This window comes from Vigna unguiculata, chromosome 2 (genome assembly GCF_004118075.2).
Source record: "Vigna unguiculata cultivar IT97K-499-35 chromosome 2, ASM411807v1, whole genome shotgun sequence".
Classification (NCBI taxonomy): Eukaryota; Viridiplantae; Streptophyta; class Magnoliopsida; order Fabales; family Fabaceae; genus Vigna; species Vigna unguiculata.
Window position 1 is genome coordinate 31,285,988 of NC_040280.1, and position 17,732 is coordinate 31,303,719.

A 17,732-nucleotide genomic window follows, 5' to 3' on the forward strand; every position below is an offset into this window, starting at 1 on the left:
GATACCTGCAAATATTTAAAAAAATATGTATTTTATAAATTTTTTAATATCAAATTATAAAAATAAAATATAAATTAAATTAAATTATAATTATAATTATAATTATAATTATAATTATAATTATAATTATAATTATAATTATAATTATAATTAAATTTGACATAATAAAATATACTGTTACTTCTAATTTTAATTAAATTTAACTTAATAAAATATAAATTAAATTTTAATTTTAATTTTTTTGCGAGTAACGGGTACCCGCGGGTACAGATAGTATGATACCCGTACCCGACCCGTTTATAAGCAGGTATTAAAATACCCGCTACTCGCGGGTAATAAATACCCGCGAGTAGTAACTATCCATCGCGAATTTTATCCGCAAATATCCATGGGCACGGATATTTTTACCATCCCTACATATCTGTTATAATTTTAAAATATTTTTCAAATTAACTTCACAAAGCAAAAGATTGAAATGGTAAAAGGGACTAAAAAAATGAATTCTCATTACTTTAAAAACTACTCAAGTAACTTAATTACTTTAAAAAGCTACTGATGTAAAAAAGATAATACTTACAAAACAAAATTAAGGGATTATTCTTTTTCTTCCCATATAAACTATTTTGGAATTCAAAGTTCACATTGAAAACACAAAACATATCAAGATTGTTTATAAAATTGAACTTCTGATAGTTTACTGAGCTAGATTTTCTTCAAGCGTGACCCTTTGCTAACTTCAACAAAAACATGAGATGAATTACCGAAGAATTGAACTAAAAATAAAACGAGAAAATATGTAATCCTAATTTCCCTACGTAAGCCAATAGTAATGCTATAAAAGTATCTTAAAGATCACAGTGCAAATATTAGTGGCTAAACACATGATAATATGATATGCCTAGTTTGCTTCTTCAATCTTCTGGAACACAACTGCGAAGAACTTTTTCCCTCTGAGACAGCAAGTTTTCAGCCTTTCTCTTTTTAAGATCACGAACTAATTTATTGACATAAGCAATGTATTTATCGACATCAAATTTTCTTTTGCAGCCTGCATAGTTCATGTAACGAATTTTCCCAAAAATGGGCCGCTCCTTCCACCCCTGAAATGCATCATAACAATGTAAATGCCAAAACTCGGAGCTTTGGAACAAAATTTAACAATTCTGCTACTTTTTAATATGATCAAGGAAACACCCAGCTCTCAGTTCATTCAATTTTCGTGAATATAAAAAAGATCAAATCAATTCTGCTGAACAAAAACACAATTTACGAAAACCACTCTTCCTCGACATTGAAATTAAAATGTAACGAATGAGAATGACACAATCGAACCTGATCATGAACCCCGCATATTGACCACATACAGCCAACATAACCATTTGGATCTCGCCCATCTAATTCATACTGCAGTCAGTCAAAAAATAGTGTAATAAGCTTCATTTCATGAAATCACACATACGCTGACCAAAACTATGCACGTTACCTTGTCATTTAAATATAGAGATATCTCAAGGGCTTCTTCAGGTCCTCGTGTCCACTCAAGTATCTTCTTTGCCCAATACATTCTGTACATGAGATTTTATAATTGAGGAAACAAAATAAGGCTCCTCTTGGAAGCTAAAGTTGATGGATTCTCTTCTTTTCATGACAACATGTATAATAAGCTTAGAATGAGAATGTGCAACATAAGATACTTCGAAAGGAAACAAACAAGAGACAAGAATTCATCAAGAAGCTACGTACCGCATAAATCCGTGCATTTTCCCCTTGTGAACCATCTCCAGCTGAGAAGCATTCCAGAGCTGATGTTTGCGAGAAAACAATACTTATTTAAGGCAAATGACAATAAAAAAAGCAAAGATTTAGAAAGAGCTGAAGCGTAACAACGCATCAAATATTAATTGAGGCACTGAGAAAATTAGTAGGGAGATAGTAAATTATTATGTGGAAAAAAGTACGAGAATCTTCGAAGGTTTCAGGTTTCAGGTTTCTTCAGTTGAGAATATAATTATTATCCATGAAACATTGGCTTACAGGATCAGCAGTTTGTGCCTTCTCCAATTGTTCCCTCCTGAAAAAATCCGAAAACTATTTGAACTTGCAAGTAAACAAAAACAATAGAGTTGGAAACAAACCAAAGTGACTCACGTGTAAACATGTTCACGCTTATCAGTGGCATGTTCGGTTAAGGTGTTCCGAGCCCAACCCCATGCTCCTTTTATTGAATCATAGTGGGGCTCGTAGAAGCAATAGTTATCAGCAAGCTCCCTCCGCACAATCAACTCCTCCAAGAAAGTATCAATGGCCTTTAAACCACAAGTTAAAAACAGGAAATTATACTAAACATTAGTATAAGATGTTTCAATGTTTGTCTATTATCACAATTTTGGGGAAGAAAAGAACATCGAGAAACAGAAAGAATCAAGTGCAGGGCAAGTAAACAAACTTGAGGATGTGAATTTCGCAGCTTACGTGCTTCAAAAGCACATCGCTGAGCCGATATCTGTCCAAAATGCAAATAGGGAGATAAACCAGAAAGTGCATTGGGGTTGCACGGGTTGTTGCGATCTACAGAGTAACCTTTCAACCTTTTAGTCAAGAATCCATTTTCACTTCCCATCAGCACATCCCTTGCCGCAATTTCCCCCGGCTCACACCAATCAACTTCAGGAACCTCAGCTCCTCTCCTAGTAATTTGACAAAAACAATCATCAAGGCAGGGTCATCATATCCACATAATTTACTTAAGTGCAAACAACACTAACCTTAACACATCAGCAATGAGATCATCCCAATCAATGGAATGATTCTCGGGAAGGACCCACATCCTAGTTGGTAGATTATCTTCGATCTCAGGGAAATCGATGAGATACTCAGAAAGCCTTTTGTTTATCTTTGTCCTGATTGTCTTAGCACTGTACTCCAATTTATCAGAGGCAACCCAAAGTGGCACAACGTTGTGAGCGTCCACTTCATGCACCGTAACTGAATCGCTTACCCTCTTGCAAATCTCTTCTTTACACCTTCGAATTTCCCGCAATGGTGAGAAATCCGTTACCAAAAGTGAAGCTCCACATTCTCTAAGAAACGTTGGCACGGTCTCTTCCGCCTCTCCCTACATTAGAGTTTGAAAGTATAAACAACATCTTAGTAGAGCTAAGACCTTGTTTAGTTAACGGTCTCATACAAGAGGTAAAACGAATTAGTTCGAGTACAAATTAATATCAGCTTTTGAAGAAATTAAGAAAAAATGTTTCCATAAATTAGCTTCAACAGAGGAGACCGCCACTGATTTTGTTGATCAAATGCCAGACTAGTTTAGCTTAAGAAGTTATCTTGAATTCGAGTTTTCATATACAATGACTCGGAGGAAATGTTTTGTCCTCTACGGTGACTCTACCAAACTCGTGCATGATTATTTCAAATGGAATGCAGTTAAACATCTTCTACAGAAGGAAAATTTATAAATAAACTAATTCTTACTTAAGTTTCATTTGAGAGTTGAAAAGTTGATGGAGACCTAAATATTATTTAAAAAACTATCCAAACAAAAAGCGAAACTTTAATAACTGTGCAAGTTACCTGGAACAAGAAAAATGGAATTTGAAGAGTATTCTGCATACGGTGGCCCAATTGGCGCAAGCCCCTGAGCATGAACCCTAGATGACGGGATTTGGCGTCGAGAAAACTGTGGAATAAATTGAAAACAACGGCAACGGGAACGTTGGCTTTGTTGGCCTCAGCAACGGCGTGGATCAGAGCCCAGTTGTCTCTCACCCGTTGATCCCTGAACATCCAGTACACAACGGGACCCGAACCCGCTTCTCCAGACGAACTGGTTTTCAGGGTCCGAATCCGACCTGCCTGAACCGTCATCGGCGACGCTAATTTGGAAGCCATCGTGTTCAACCAAGCGCCTCTACTCCACAAGTCTTGGAGGGAAATTCAACAGTTCCATGTGTGGTTTCAAACCAACGTACGTGGTTCCACTCTCTCTTTGGCACGTGTACAATACTATTTATTATTATTTTGTTTATCATTGCACATAGGCCCACATCAAAGATGGACCTCACCAATCTATACGAAAACAGCCCTAAAACAGGGTAGGTCAATCTTCAAGGCCCAACCCAAGTAAATCCAACAACAATTAACGGTGGAGAAAAAAATAACAAAAAAATGGGTCACATGATTAGGTTTTGGAGCAGAAGAAGATTGTTGTATATAAAGAGTTTGTTGTCTTCATACATTAATCATTGTATTTCTTTCTCTTTTGCGTTAACCCACAAGCATATACACAGACATAGAGACAGATAGATACGGAGAAAGTGAGTGAATGAGTTTTTGGTTGGTGAGTGAGCCATTAGCTATCATTTCTGTCTCTCACTTATATCACTAATTACAAGACCCAACTAACTCTCATCATTCTTCACTCTGCTTTCAATAATTTAAAATTTTATCATAATGTATTTTTGCTATATATTTTATGCTTTTAAGTTATAAATCTATTTTCATTTAATATTACTAATATTCAATAGAGGATTTGTAAAAGATTATGGGTGTATTTTTTACTAATTGAACTTTTATTTTTAAATAAAAGATTAATTGAAACACATTGGTAAATTAGAAAAAATTATCGAATATTAAGTATGGTTTTAGCGGAAAGTTGATATGAAAAGAAAAAAAAAAAATCAATCTTGAATTACTCTCGTATCATCCAAACACAAATAATTACAATAGGTTGATATTCTAAATTTGAGATCGGATTTTAAATCATCTTACAAAATAAAGATATATAACATTAGGATAGATCCTCGTAAAAGAATTATAAATATTTAAAAATGGTTTTTTTTATGCTATCATACTTAAAAATTAAATTACGTAAGACAACGGGATCTTTAAAATCTACAATAACAGTGCTCTTATATTCTAAAAAGAAACTGGAAAAATATATATAGAATGGGATAATTGTCTTTATTAATACTGTACATGTTTTTTACGGCAATAATAAATAATATATATATATATATAATAAAAAATTAATGATTATACTAATTATTAAAATAAAAATTATTATGAAAGATTTTTTTTAATTTTTATAATATTGTAATTACATATCATTTGAGATAATTATTATATATCATAAACAACAAATTCTTATCTTGATAAGGATAAAATTAATAATAAATTGTATATATTGAAAATGGTTGCAAAATGTTATAAAAATAAATTTATTATAGATTATTGATTGCTATATCACTTTCTCATAAACATACAGGGGTTTTTTTTCATGTATTTCTTTCGATACTTGAAAAACATGGTACTCTCTTTAATTTTAATATTCTCTTGGTTTTTTCACCATACTAATTAATTAAAGTGTATTTATAAATAAATTTAAAATGAATTTCGTACAATAATCAATGATGTTACAATACGTAATCATTTTAGAAGTATAAACCATCTTTAAACAATCAGTATATTTTAACAAAATATTTATTTTAAATTATGAAAGAGAATTAGAAACTTTCCATATCTGGCATGAGTGGAGAGGTTTTGCCGACTTAAATACTCTAACAAAAACGAGAGGTCCCAGGGTCCCCATATCCATCATCAATGGCAGCATAATTGCCACATGTGAGCTAATAACCACACTATCAATTGAGCATTTTTTAAACTGAAAAAATATAAATAGTGTAAATAGGTATAGTTAGTTGGATAATATGATGCAGAAATATGATACGTCTATTAGATACGATACGTATCCGATATACTGATATGTTTATTTTTAAATTAATAAGATATGATACGTGATAGATTGTGATATATGAATATTGAGAAGTGTATAATAATTTTTACAAATAAATAAATATATTATTATTAATGTGTGAATTTAAATTTTTTAATTAGTGATTAATTATTTTGGTAATCAAAACTTTGTAACTAATATTAGTGACCAATTTAAAAATCAATTCGTAATTGAAACTATTTTAATTATCAATTTATATATCAATTATAATCTTTTTGAATTATTTTAGTTCTCAATTTGGTCATTATATAGTGACTAATTATTTTTTCACTAAAATTTGTCACTATTCAAATATTTTATTATATTATACTATAACTTTATAAATTAAATATTTCATTGATAAATTTTGGTAAAATATCAGACACGATACATGTCAAACACATGTACCTAAAAATAAATCCACAACAGAATTTACAAGAAGATAATAAATTATGATTGAAAGAAATGGTACATAACTTGTTACTAATGTGAAAAAATGCAAGTGAATTTATTTCGATCTTAGATCTAATTGAATAAACTGCATATACTACAGAAGAAAATAGGTTTTTTAAATAAAAACTAATCTGAACAAGAAATAAAATTAGGTATTTAATTATTATTTTTATTTCATGCAAAGGCATTGAATTATATTTGAAAAGAATAAAAGTTAGAGTCCATTCAAATCTAGTTTAGGTCACTCTTTCACGTTAAATGTTCAAACTGTTACATTTTTATTTAAACTGTCACATATCTTAGAGAGCGGGTGGATTGGAATAATAAGACAAAAGAATTTCAAAAACAAAAAAGATAATGAACATTAGAATGATTCTAAAAATTAAAATTAGTATGTCTTAATATTTTTTTATTAGTTCGTCCGGAATAATGATTATGTTTTGAAGTATTGTTCATCTTAAAAGGTAAAGATTTATTATGATTTTATCCTTAACAGATGTATGTAAGATGAAAAGAATAAGTATTTCAACTACGACATCAACATATAAGTGATATGAAACTTATTAGATATACTTGACACCTTAAAGTTGATTTGAAATGTCATTTGACACATTAACAAAATTTAACACAATTATATTAAAACAACTATATCTATTTATTTTTAAAATTTAAAAACTAAATTATATCAAAATTTTTTAAAAAAAATTGTCTTAAAAGTTGGAACTAAAAATATATTTAATTTAAATTATTATTCAAAGAGAAAAGAGAGTAAAAAATTAAAAGTGATGAAGAAAAAAGAAAGGAAGAAAATGAAAAATTGTAATTGTATTGTTGACGTCAGGATTTGATCATATGAGTACGACCTTCCCTTTTTTGATGTGCAATATACTGTTACAAACTTACAAGCAACTTTGTTGTGGCGCTTCAACACCATGTTCCCCGAAGCAAATTAAGACATTGAACTTTTTGCAAATAAAATCAATGTTAATAATTTCGTTCCAACAACCCCTTCTGAAATGGGGAAAAGGTTTGAAAAAAGAAAGAAGTCGGTTGAGATTCGTTGTTGAAGAATCGCTCTCTCAAGCATTTTCTGTGTTACTTCATGCCGACACCCTTCCTTTCCTCTGCCTCCTCTCTTTTTCTCTCTGCATCACACATCACAACAATGTTTAAAACACAAGTTACCCAATCTTTTTTTTCTTCAACAAAACTTTATTATATATTTTGTATTTATCCATGTTTTGGATTATGTTATTGATTTCACACTTCACCCGCACTCAACTTAGGAATCCTATTTTCATTCTCAACCCATTCCAACTGTCTCTGGCCCTCACCCATAAAGACATTTAAAATTTCAACTCACAAGGCTCAGAATGAGACCTCCTAGGTTTCTAGGTTGTCTATGGTCCAGTAACTTCTATAAACAACCAATAATTTCATGGCCAATGCTATCACAGTATCATTCTCCACTACATCAATTTAACGTGATAATAATAGATTGTTCTCAAGTGGATATTCATCGAAGTTTCACATCGAATAATATAAAGAAGAAAATAACAGAAAAATACTATAAAAATAAAGAGTTGATTTTAAAGTTATCACTACAACTCAATAGGTGTCTTGGGTGTATGAAAACTTGTATAGTCGTTTGTTATTAGAAAGTTGCACTATGAATTGTTTGAAGTTTTAGTCCATAAAAATTACAAATTGTAAAAAAGTTTGTAATTTTTATCCGAAAAATTACACTTGGATAATAATACTTCTGGTTAAGTATTTGTGAATGTAGATCTTGAAGTGCCGAAGCAAATTAAATTTCTTTCCTTGTGTGTTTTTAGAATTGTTCTGTACCTATACAAAGTTTATTTTAAGAGCTGAAAAACATTTTATGAGAGAAGCTTGAACTAAGGATTAGAGTTCTACAATTGCCAGCGAAAAGAGAAAAAGAATTGGGACCCCATGAGTTTACGTCCATGTTCGTGTTGGCTAACAAACAAAGCCCATGGGGTAGGGCGTTGTTTATATTCTGCTGACAAAACAATCGAAAGAGTTTATTAAGAATCAACACCCTGACTGAACTTGAAAGCAATGGCCATTTGTAAAGTTGCGTGTTTGACGTAAGTTGAACAAGACTTCGGGATCATTAATGCACCAGTTTGACTTTAGGAAGAAAGCTGAACGACTTTGGACTTTGGAGTGGAAAGGATTCACCAATTTGGGAGTCATGAAAGCAGAGTAACAACTCGGTTTTTTACGAATGCATCGTCATGTCATGTGCCATTCAAGATTCTCTGCAACAGAAACAATATCTAATGTCACATTCCATTAAGACAATTTCTCGTGCCAAACGTTACACATATTATAGGAGAAAAAACTGCAGCTGAAGTTAACAATAATTCCAAATTGCTGATAAAGTTTGAGCATAGATTCGATCTTAGATTATAGGAAAACTGACAAAAAAAAAAGTTTCCCCGTCTACGATTATATTATTAATTCTCAAAATTACTACAGGAACATTGCAACATACATTTTCTACAACACTCTTCTGGCATTTACAAATAAGTGCTGGTCATGCACTTTCTTCTGTAGCTTTAGGAACAAAGAAAATACATATCCTTTCTCAGTTTCCAGGATGTTTAACGACTTGAAGATAAATCATACGAGTGGAAAGAATTGAATGAATCCTTAAAATTAAAATTCCTAAAAGAATTGTCACGCTGAGGAAGTGTCCGCAAAAACCTCGTTTAACACATCGTCCTCACCATTTGCCATGCTGAACAGCTCTGCATTCTTCTGTTCATCACCTGAAAAATCTTTTCTTTCCAATTTGGAATGAGCTGCAGTAAAAATCAACTTGTGAACCCTATCCAGTGCTTCTCTGGAGTGTCCTTGTGCACACACCCATCTCCAGGAAGACCAATTGCATTTGAAGCCAAGGGAAGTTGCGTGAAGGAAAATCAACCTAACCGCAACTCTTCCCAGAGACTTAAACTCTGTGAGATGAGTTTCCCACACAAGTCTACTGCTTTGGGGATTCACAATCTTCATTTTCCCAGTAACAGGATCCCTCTCCTTCATCTGCACAGCACGAGCGTAAACCGGGTCAAGCCCCTGCGTTCTCCATTTCATGAGCTCCATTAGAACAATATGAGCCTCGTCCCTTGAAACGAGTCTTGTTATGAGTTTATCCACGTCTTTCTCTTGTTCCGGTGTCAAGTACTTAAACGGTGGAAGGTACTTCCCACTCGTGTCCCTCACCAAATACACAGGGTCAAGAATGTAAGCTGCGGCCCAAGCAGGGTGGTAGTTTTTCATGAACCGTTTTTCAATAATTTTCTCCACCGCTCCTTCCGCAACCTGGGATTTGGAACTCCAGTCCTTCACTCGTGCCCTTAACTCACCCCATATCGGAAGGCATTGCCCTACAAGAGGCCTCTCTGTCTCAATCTCCTGAGCCATCTCCTTCACCAACTTAACCAACGAATGAACCGCTTCCAACTCATTCCAAAACCCCACATCTCCAATCATGTCCCCGACTTCCCTCGCATTCGGGTCTTCTACGGACGCCATTTTCAATGACTCGTCCAAAAGCACCAGCTGTAACGCCCCAACTGAATTCAACAAGTCCTCCATCATTGCATACACAGTGTCAAAAGACTCGGACTCGCGCGAGGGCAACGGCATTCGGAGCAACCACGCATGTCCGTACTCCTGCTGTTGGTACTTGTGAAAACTGTTCCTCACTCCAGTTTCGTAGTTAACGAAAGTCGCGAGCTTGACACAATTCTGAGTTACGGTGCTAAACAGCGATAGCTCCTTGTTGAAGTCCTTGATCAAACTGTTGAACCCTTGGTACTGACAAGAAAGGTTAACCATCCCAGGGTTTCGATTCTCCAAGTTTCTCAATGCCGTCTTCTTAAACTTGTCTGCAACAACGCCAACACATTGTTGCCCGACATTCTCACAAATGCCGGTAACTGTCTCCCAAATAACTTCTTCCGCGTAACTGGGAGGAGCAGAACCGCCAACAAACAATGTCCTTCTGTGCAAACTGGTCCCATTGGGAAGATTAACGGTCATGTTAACCAGCTTTTCTTCGCAGTACTTCTTCCCCTTCCGTTTCCACCCATCCGAGGCTACTTGAAAGAACAAAGCGTCTCTGATTCGCGCTTCTGAATCTGCTTTAGCTTCTTCAAACTTGGCGTTCAATCTACTTCCAGTGAACTCTCTGACAGACACCGAGGGTAACCCAACCTGATTAAGAAACGCTCTGAACTTGGGGTGCTCCAGAGAGGAGAAAGAGACAGAACCACAGGATTCGTAGACCCAATCAGCGAGACAGTCAAATGCGCTATCGACTTGAGCTTTGCTGAGAGTTGGACCAGGTGAAGTTTTGGGACTCTTTAGCTTCTTCACACTGTCTTCCAACAAAGCTAAGGCGCCCAAATCCTCCTTCCCTCCGGACAACATCAAATGCGGTTGCTGCGGCAGCGCGTACGTCAGCTCTCCGAAGAATCGCAACGGATCCACTACGGCCAGCGGCGACACTTCGTAGGATGAAGCGGGGCCGGATGCGGAGGTTCTCTTGCGGTGGTTGTGGTTGGTCGGGGAAGGTGGTGGAGAGACGGCCACGGTGGCAGCGGCGGCGGAGGGGGATATGGAGGAGATTGGTTTGGCGGCGGAATTGAAATTGGGGCACGTTCCGCGCTTTAGATGCTCGGAGGCCGTGCGAGAGGGATTGGAAGCAGAGAAAACGGCGTCGCACAGGGAGCACCTGAGTTTGACGGCTTTGGGGAGCCCTGTTTCGGTGTTGTTCAGCAGCATGGGTTCCAGGTGCGCCCAATACCATGCCCCTTTGCCCTTCATAGCTTTGGTTCGAACCGTCATCAACCCTTCGTAGCGCTTGTGCGCAGATTTTGCAGTGAGTTCATCGGCTGAAGCTGAGTCGGCGGAGGGTGTGGTACTCGCCATCGCAAGTGGGAAATTGAAAAGTGATGATTTTCAATAGGAAATGAAAACTGTAGTTTCCTTTAGCGAGGATGAACGGTTTTATTTTATTACATGTTCAAAGGCATCAAGTTCTGTGCATTCAGTCGGGAAAAGCAGGTGGTAGCAGCGGCCGGAATTTGAATTTCCGGTGGGTTGCCATGGAACTAAGCGGCCATCTCCGTTAGGGGGAAATGGAGTTTGTTGTTTGAAAGATGTGTCTTGTTATTCTGCAAAATTTGAGAGATTTAATTTGTTGAGGGAGAAAGAAGAGAGCCAGAAATAGTAAGGCATATGAGGCTGAAAGAGAGAACAAGAACAAATTCCGTCACCTTCACGCGGAAACCATCTGCGAGTGGGGGACATTCTTCAGGAATGTTGATGGGAACTGCTACAACGAGGTAACGCTGGAATAACACCTGTTACTATCCCACGAACAAAACCATTACGTGATGATGGCTGTCGCAGCCCAATTCCCACTCACTGGCAAGTGGAAAGCACGCGCCCTGGACGAGGCTTTAGTTTTGAGTTTCCACATCTGTTTCACGTTCTATAGTTTTGCTCTCTTTATTATTTCTCTGCACTCAAATTCAAATTATATAAATTTCAATTTCCTACATTGTATTAGTAAATGTTTATTTAATATTATTATTTAAAAATAAGTTTATGTTATATAAGAGATAATTTTGAAAAAGATATCTTTTTATTATACAAAAATAAATATAAGACTAATTTTAATTAATATTCTTAATCACTATAAAAGTATTTAGATTTACTCATAATAAAGTATGGACAAATATTTATTTATCATTTTCCCTTTTGCTTTCCGGGCCCTTGTTGTGGGTCTGTTGCCTGTATTTTATTAGCATTTATTCTATGGTTTAATTTTGACAAAGAAAAAGGGGCTTTTTAGTCTTCATATTTTATAGTCTTTATTCGCATTTGTTAACAAAAATGGAGAATACAAATATATGGTTACTTTATGATGAATACGTAGCATCACTTAATTCTGAATTATTTTAGATGGGATTTTAAGATAATTAATACGAAATAAATTATTTATATATCAGCATATAATAAGATTTCGTTTATGATTTGCAGTGGTTCTTTTAAATTTAATAAGAAGGCATCTGTAATATAAAATCTTTTCGCACGGTCATTTAATAAAAAAAATGTTTTATATGATCATTCAATTGATTTTTATCATTCTATTTTAAAAATATTTTTTGTATATGGATAGTATAACACTTATAAGATATATAAATAATTAAATTGTATTTTTAATATTATTTTCATCAATTACGAGTTCGATACTATATAATGTCATCGTCGGCACCAATTTGTAGAAAACTATGAAAATATATATTAGAATTAACTTAGCATAAACCAGCGTCAATCTCATGAATGCTATAAGGCCCCATTTCCTTTCTGTCCTAGAATTTGTGGGCTGCTCTTGTAAGTGGGCCTAAGGGTTGGCCCAATGTATATAGACCCTTAGTATTGCCCTAATCCCATCTCACACTCACACTTTCAGAAAACCAGCCGTCAACCCTTTCTCCCTCTCACGAAAAGCTCTGCTAGGGTTAGGTTGCGCCATCTTCAAGCTAGCTCGAAGCTATTCCCTACTCCATCCCTGTAGCGCATCCTTGGAGCTGCCGAGCTCGTGGCCACGTAGTAGAGGTCTTCGCTAAGCTTTTCCAGGTACGGGAAGCTAGGGTTCTAGTTTCGAGTCTTTTTAGAACTGTTTCTGCGTTGGTTGTTGATTTCATGGTTGGATCTGTTGTTGTGATGTGTGAAAACAGCTTGCATGTGTTGTTTGGCCGGAAAACATGGCGGTTCAGCGAAGAACAGTGGCGAGACCTGTTAATCTCGCCCAAGCGAGTCCATCTCGCCTAGGCGAGATGAAACAGGGAGCTCGCCTAAGTTTTTTGCGCGAAAAGTCGCCCGGGCGGCTCGCTCAATTTTTGAGCGAGCAGGCAACTCGCCCAAGCGAGAGGGATCTCGCTTAAGCGAGAGGGATCTCGCTTAAGCGAGAGGGATCTCGCTTAAGCGAGATCCCGTGTTGCCATGCCCTTGTTTTCTTTGTACTCTCGCCTAGGCGAGGGGGGGGGCTCGCCTGAGCGAGCACGTCTCGCCTGAGCGAGACCCTTCAGCCTGAGCGAGGGGTTTGGGCGAGACAGCGTGATGTGGGGTTGCATATTTGTTCTCTTGTGCTTGGACTTGTTTGGGTATGACTGCTATGATAAGATGCATGTACTGATGTATGAATATACGCCTTGGGTATGACTGCTATGATAAGATGCATGTACTGATGTATGAATATACGCCTAATGGGTTGCTATATATGCGTGACATGATTTATGAATGATGAATGGTGAGTGTGGTGGGGACTTAGCATGTGAAATGAATGAATGGATTTGAACTAAAGGAAACATGGTATTATCATGAAATGAGACCCCAGACTCATTGGGACGGTGATGATCAGAGGTATGAACTTGAGAGGTGATGCATATGAGGAATAAATTTCAAGGGTTGTTATGGGATTGAAAAACATGATTTAATATTCTCTTATGGCTGATTTATGAATGTTGGTCCGTGTCAGCGTGTAATTCCTTGGGGTCTCTAGGTGAGACCTCCGGGGTCGCGCTTCAGTGGTCGGGACGTAATTCCATGGCCCCTGCTAGTGGATGTTCATGGTGGTGCCCCATCGGTATAACTAGGTAAGGATTCAAGGTAAGGTTGCATCCTGACGCTCCTAGGAGCCAGTTAGTCTCACTTAGAGTGGACTGACTCTTGTGGTGGGAGTAGCAGGAGGCCTGAAACTCACTAAGGGCTAACCTTGTGGTGGGAGAGATTTTGATTCATTGTAACACTGGTATCACATAGCTCAGGATCGAGCAGCTCAGGGTCGAGCAGGGGTATCCACCACAAGCGCAAGCATCCGCTGAATCCGACTAAGTTATACGTATCCGGATGAGTCGAGTCGAGTCGTAGTGTATTGAATGAAGAGTCATAACATGTTTGGTTGCTATGTGGATGAGATGATGAGAATATATTTGATTGCATGTTGAATATGTTGATTGGCTCTAGCTTACCCGTTTTGTTGCATGGTTGTGATGTATGTGGCTGTTCTTTCTTGCGATGATCATCGACTTGGTTGATGGGAGCAGATGGGCGAAGTTCTCGTGGTCAGCAGGGAAACGGTGATCCAGCAGCTTAGCCATCTGGGCTAGATCTCACGCTTCTTCTTTTCATGTTTTCCTTAGGGCTATGGCCCCTGTACTCGTAGTTGTTAGATTGTAAACTCTTAAGTAAACGATTATCCTGTTTTTAGTTGGCATTGTGGTGTGCCTGGTTTTGTAGGGGTGACGTCATGAACCCCAGGACTGCGTTGTTATACTATCTTATGTGTGGCGTTTCCTTTAATTTCGTTTATAAATTAAATGGGACGTTACAAATGCTACAAAATTGTTGCATATATATTTAGACTCTCAGAAAGCTGAACTTCCGTAAAATTTAGGTCGATTTTAAATAAAGTCATTTAATTTAAAAATAAGAGGAGATAATATTTGTTGGGTCAAACTAATTTATTTAAAACATATAAAAACAACAATATAATTGTGTAGAAAATTGTTTGAAAAAGGATAAAAGAACGGATAGACTTTTATGTTTTAAAAAATATTCCAACATATGGAAATGATATATTAGTTAATTTCTATTATAGATAGAACTATAAAAAAATACGGCATTAATAATACATTGTTTTAAAATAAAAAAATACATGAAGTTACATTCACTTTATGTGGAAAAACGTGGGTGAGAGGGAGCATCAGACCTACAGATACAACAGCACTAATGTAGATATTTCATATGTAAAAAGAAAGAAGAAAAAAGAGAGGCAATATTGGCCCACAGAGATCATCATGTTGTATAAAGTAAATCATTTTATCTGGAAAACCCTCAAATTCTTACCATAAACATCACAATAACCAAATCAATCACTTTATCTTTGCACATAACTGCCGTATGAACTTGTTGCATTAGGAACACCGTATGTAATAAGTATTAAGTTTGATGGGAGAAATTTTATGGGAGGGAACGAACGTCAATAAAATATGAGTTTAATTATATAAAATATTGACATCAGTTTTAATTCAAAATTTTAAGAAAAAAATATATGAGTCTTTATTTATAAATAGTGCTAAATTTTTTCATTTTTAACCAATACTAGATTTAAACTCACATTTAAAATTTTACCAATAACTTTTTTTTCTTGCTCAAATAATCGTATGTTAGTAATCTTTATATACATTACCAATACACATATTTTTTACTAAATTTAATCCATCATAAAATTTTATTAGTTCTAAATTTTGAAATATCTAATGTTTCTTCTGTACACTGAATTTCACATCATTATTTAAAAATTGAGAACAATTTAAATATATATTTTTCTAATTCTTTAATTCATACGTAGAAAATAATTTAAATATAATGATGTTATCTTGATGATTTTGGGAGCCGAACGTTATTATATGTTATAGGTGAGAATGAAAAGGTGGTGGAAAGTGAAAAGAAAGAGGGGAGAAAAGTAAGAAGATACATAAATGTTTTTAGCGGTCATGATCTGAAATTCCAAAAATGGATGAGGTGTCTTCCCATGATCACCACGCGTACGGCGAAGATTCAAAAACTCAAATTCCTAATTATGCCATAAAAAAAGAAAGCCATAAAGTATTGAAGACTATTATTTGGTCACCACCAATAATGAGGTTTCTAATCTAAATCTCATGCACTCAAATTTGATCTTCCAATTTTTGTTATTTGTTGTCCCATATCTCGCTTTTTCCTGAACCACTTTTATAAAGTGAGTGAAATTTGAAATGAGGTTTTTGAAGCTCGAATCCACGACCACAAGATTAAGAGCCTTGCGCTTTACCAACTGAGCTAGACGGGCTTATATTTTATTTCTGAAATCAATTTTTATTCTTCAAAGTTTTATCTCATTTCTTCTTTCCAAACTTCTCTCTTTTGAAAATATACATTATAAATATAATTTCATATATATTTTTATTCAAATATTATTTCTCATATTATATATATATATTATTATAATTTATCATAAGTTTTGATCACTTTTCTTAAAATTTGTAACTTTGATATAAGAGTGATAATATAGGTTAGTTCTATTTGTTTAGATTTATCCTGCACTTAATTCACAAAATATAAGTTGGATTACTTCATCACACTTTAAAAATGTAGACTCAGTCAAAAGTCTAATTCGTCTTGCTTAGGTTTTAGTTTAGAGACTCTCAAACTAACATTTTTTTTTATTTCTTATAATAAATATTTCAATGTTTAATAAATTGAAAATTTTAAACAAGTTTGTAAAATTAAGCAAAGATGTTTGGATTGAATGATAAGTTGATAATCCAATATTTTAATCATATCCAATTTGGTATCTTAACATGGATGATACATTTTTCAAATTTTAGCATATTTAAAAATATATAATATTTATCTTTTCTACTCGTTAAAAATTTGAAACGTCAATCAAAAAATATAGGACGAAAATATTGATTTTAATTGTTTGAAAAGTTTATATTATTTTACCAAATGTCGATTTTTTTATTTTTTTTTTCAATTTTGTACTTTATGTTTCGAAATTAAGTCACGTATATCAGAATACACAGTTTATAAAATACCACTTTCACATTTCTCATCGTCTCAGTATTATTTTACCTCTGTGTTTCTTGGTTTCAGTATACATTTCACACAACTCTCGCAATTATTTATGTTAAATTGAACATATTATTTATCTTTAAGTATATTTTTTATTACGAGTTTCATTATAATGCTTTTATGAATTTTAATTACGGTGCCATTTACATGTTTAATTGTTTATTTTTTTTATATAAACAAGTATTTACATGTTTAAATATTTATTTTGGTTATATATTTCAAAATATCTAATCATTCAAATTTATTGATATCATTTAGTTATTAGTCATATTGATAAATGCTTAATGTTAAAGTATTTAAAAAACTATTTTAAATACAAAGAAAATATTTTATCTATAAATTAAAATTAACTTACACATAAAATAATCCCTAACAATCTTTTATTTATTTTAAAATAGATTTGAATTGTGAGGTAAAAACTCAATTTGTTTTAATATTTTATTTCAATATATTATGAAGATTGTGAGATTATGTAATGAAACTGTCGATATTTATTTACATATATTCTGGATATATAGATATTTGAGCCGGGACGTTTTTAGTAGATATTGTGTGGTTTGATTGGATCAATCGCATTCAATGGGTTTATTTGAGCTGGCATATCCATCGGCCCAATATGATTATTGGGCCAGGTATATATATATATATATATATATATATATATATATATATATATATATATATATATATATTTAACTATTAGAAAATGAAGAATAATTTAACTCTTACGATGAAACCAACCCGTGATAAATATATTATCCCGTTGGAGATA

At 34.5% G+C, this 17,732-nt stretch overlaps 2 protein-coding genes across 3 annotated transcripts; both read right to left on the bottom strand.

Annotated features, from left to right (window-relative positions):
* Positions 1-642: 642 nt before the first annotated feature.
* On the bottom strand, positions 643-3,982 carry LOC114171940 (deoxyribodipyrimidine photo-lyase). The gene is made up of 9 exons (XM_028056714.1): positions 3,583-3,982; positions 2,766-3,115; positions 2,447-2,687; positions 2,149-2,306; positions 2,035-2,071; positions 1,744-1,802; positions 1,484-1,565; positions 1,333-1,404; positions 643-1,100 (listed from the first exon to the last, which is right to left on the bottom strand). Exons 1-9 carry the CDS (start codon positions 3,898-3,900, stop codon positions 912-914), a joined length of 1,506 nt encoding a protein of 501 aa, XP_027912515.1. The 5' UTR covers positions 3,901-3,982; the 3' UTR covers positions 643-911.
* A 4,132-nt stretch (positions 3,983-8,114) lies between these two features.
* Positions 8,115-11,740, bottom strand: LOC114171130. 2 transcript variants are annotated; one of them, XM_028056348.1, is made up of 2 exons: positions 8,995-11,542; positions 8,115-8,523 (listed from the first exon to the last, which is right to left on the bottom strand). In XM_028056348.1, exons 1-2 carry the CDS (start codon positions 11,201-11,203, stop codon positions 8,498-8,500), a joined length of 2,235 nt encoding a protein of 744 aa, XP_027912149.1. In that variant the 5' UTR covers positions 11,204-11,542; the 3' UTR covers positions 8,115-8,497. The 2 variants fall into 2 exon arrangements, with proteins under 2 accessions (XP_027912149.1, XP_027912143.1); XM_028056342.1 differs by lacking the exon at positions 8,115-8,523 and adding an exon at positions 11,551-11,740 and having other exon boundaries at positions 8,689-11,448.
* Positions 11,741-17,732: the final 5,992 nt, after the last annotated feature.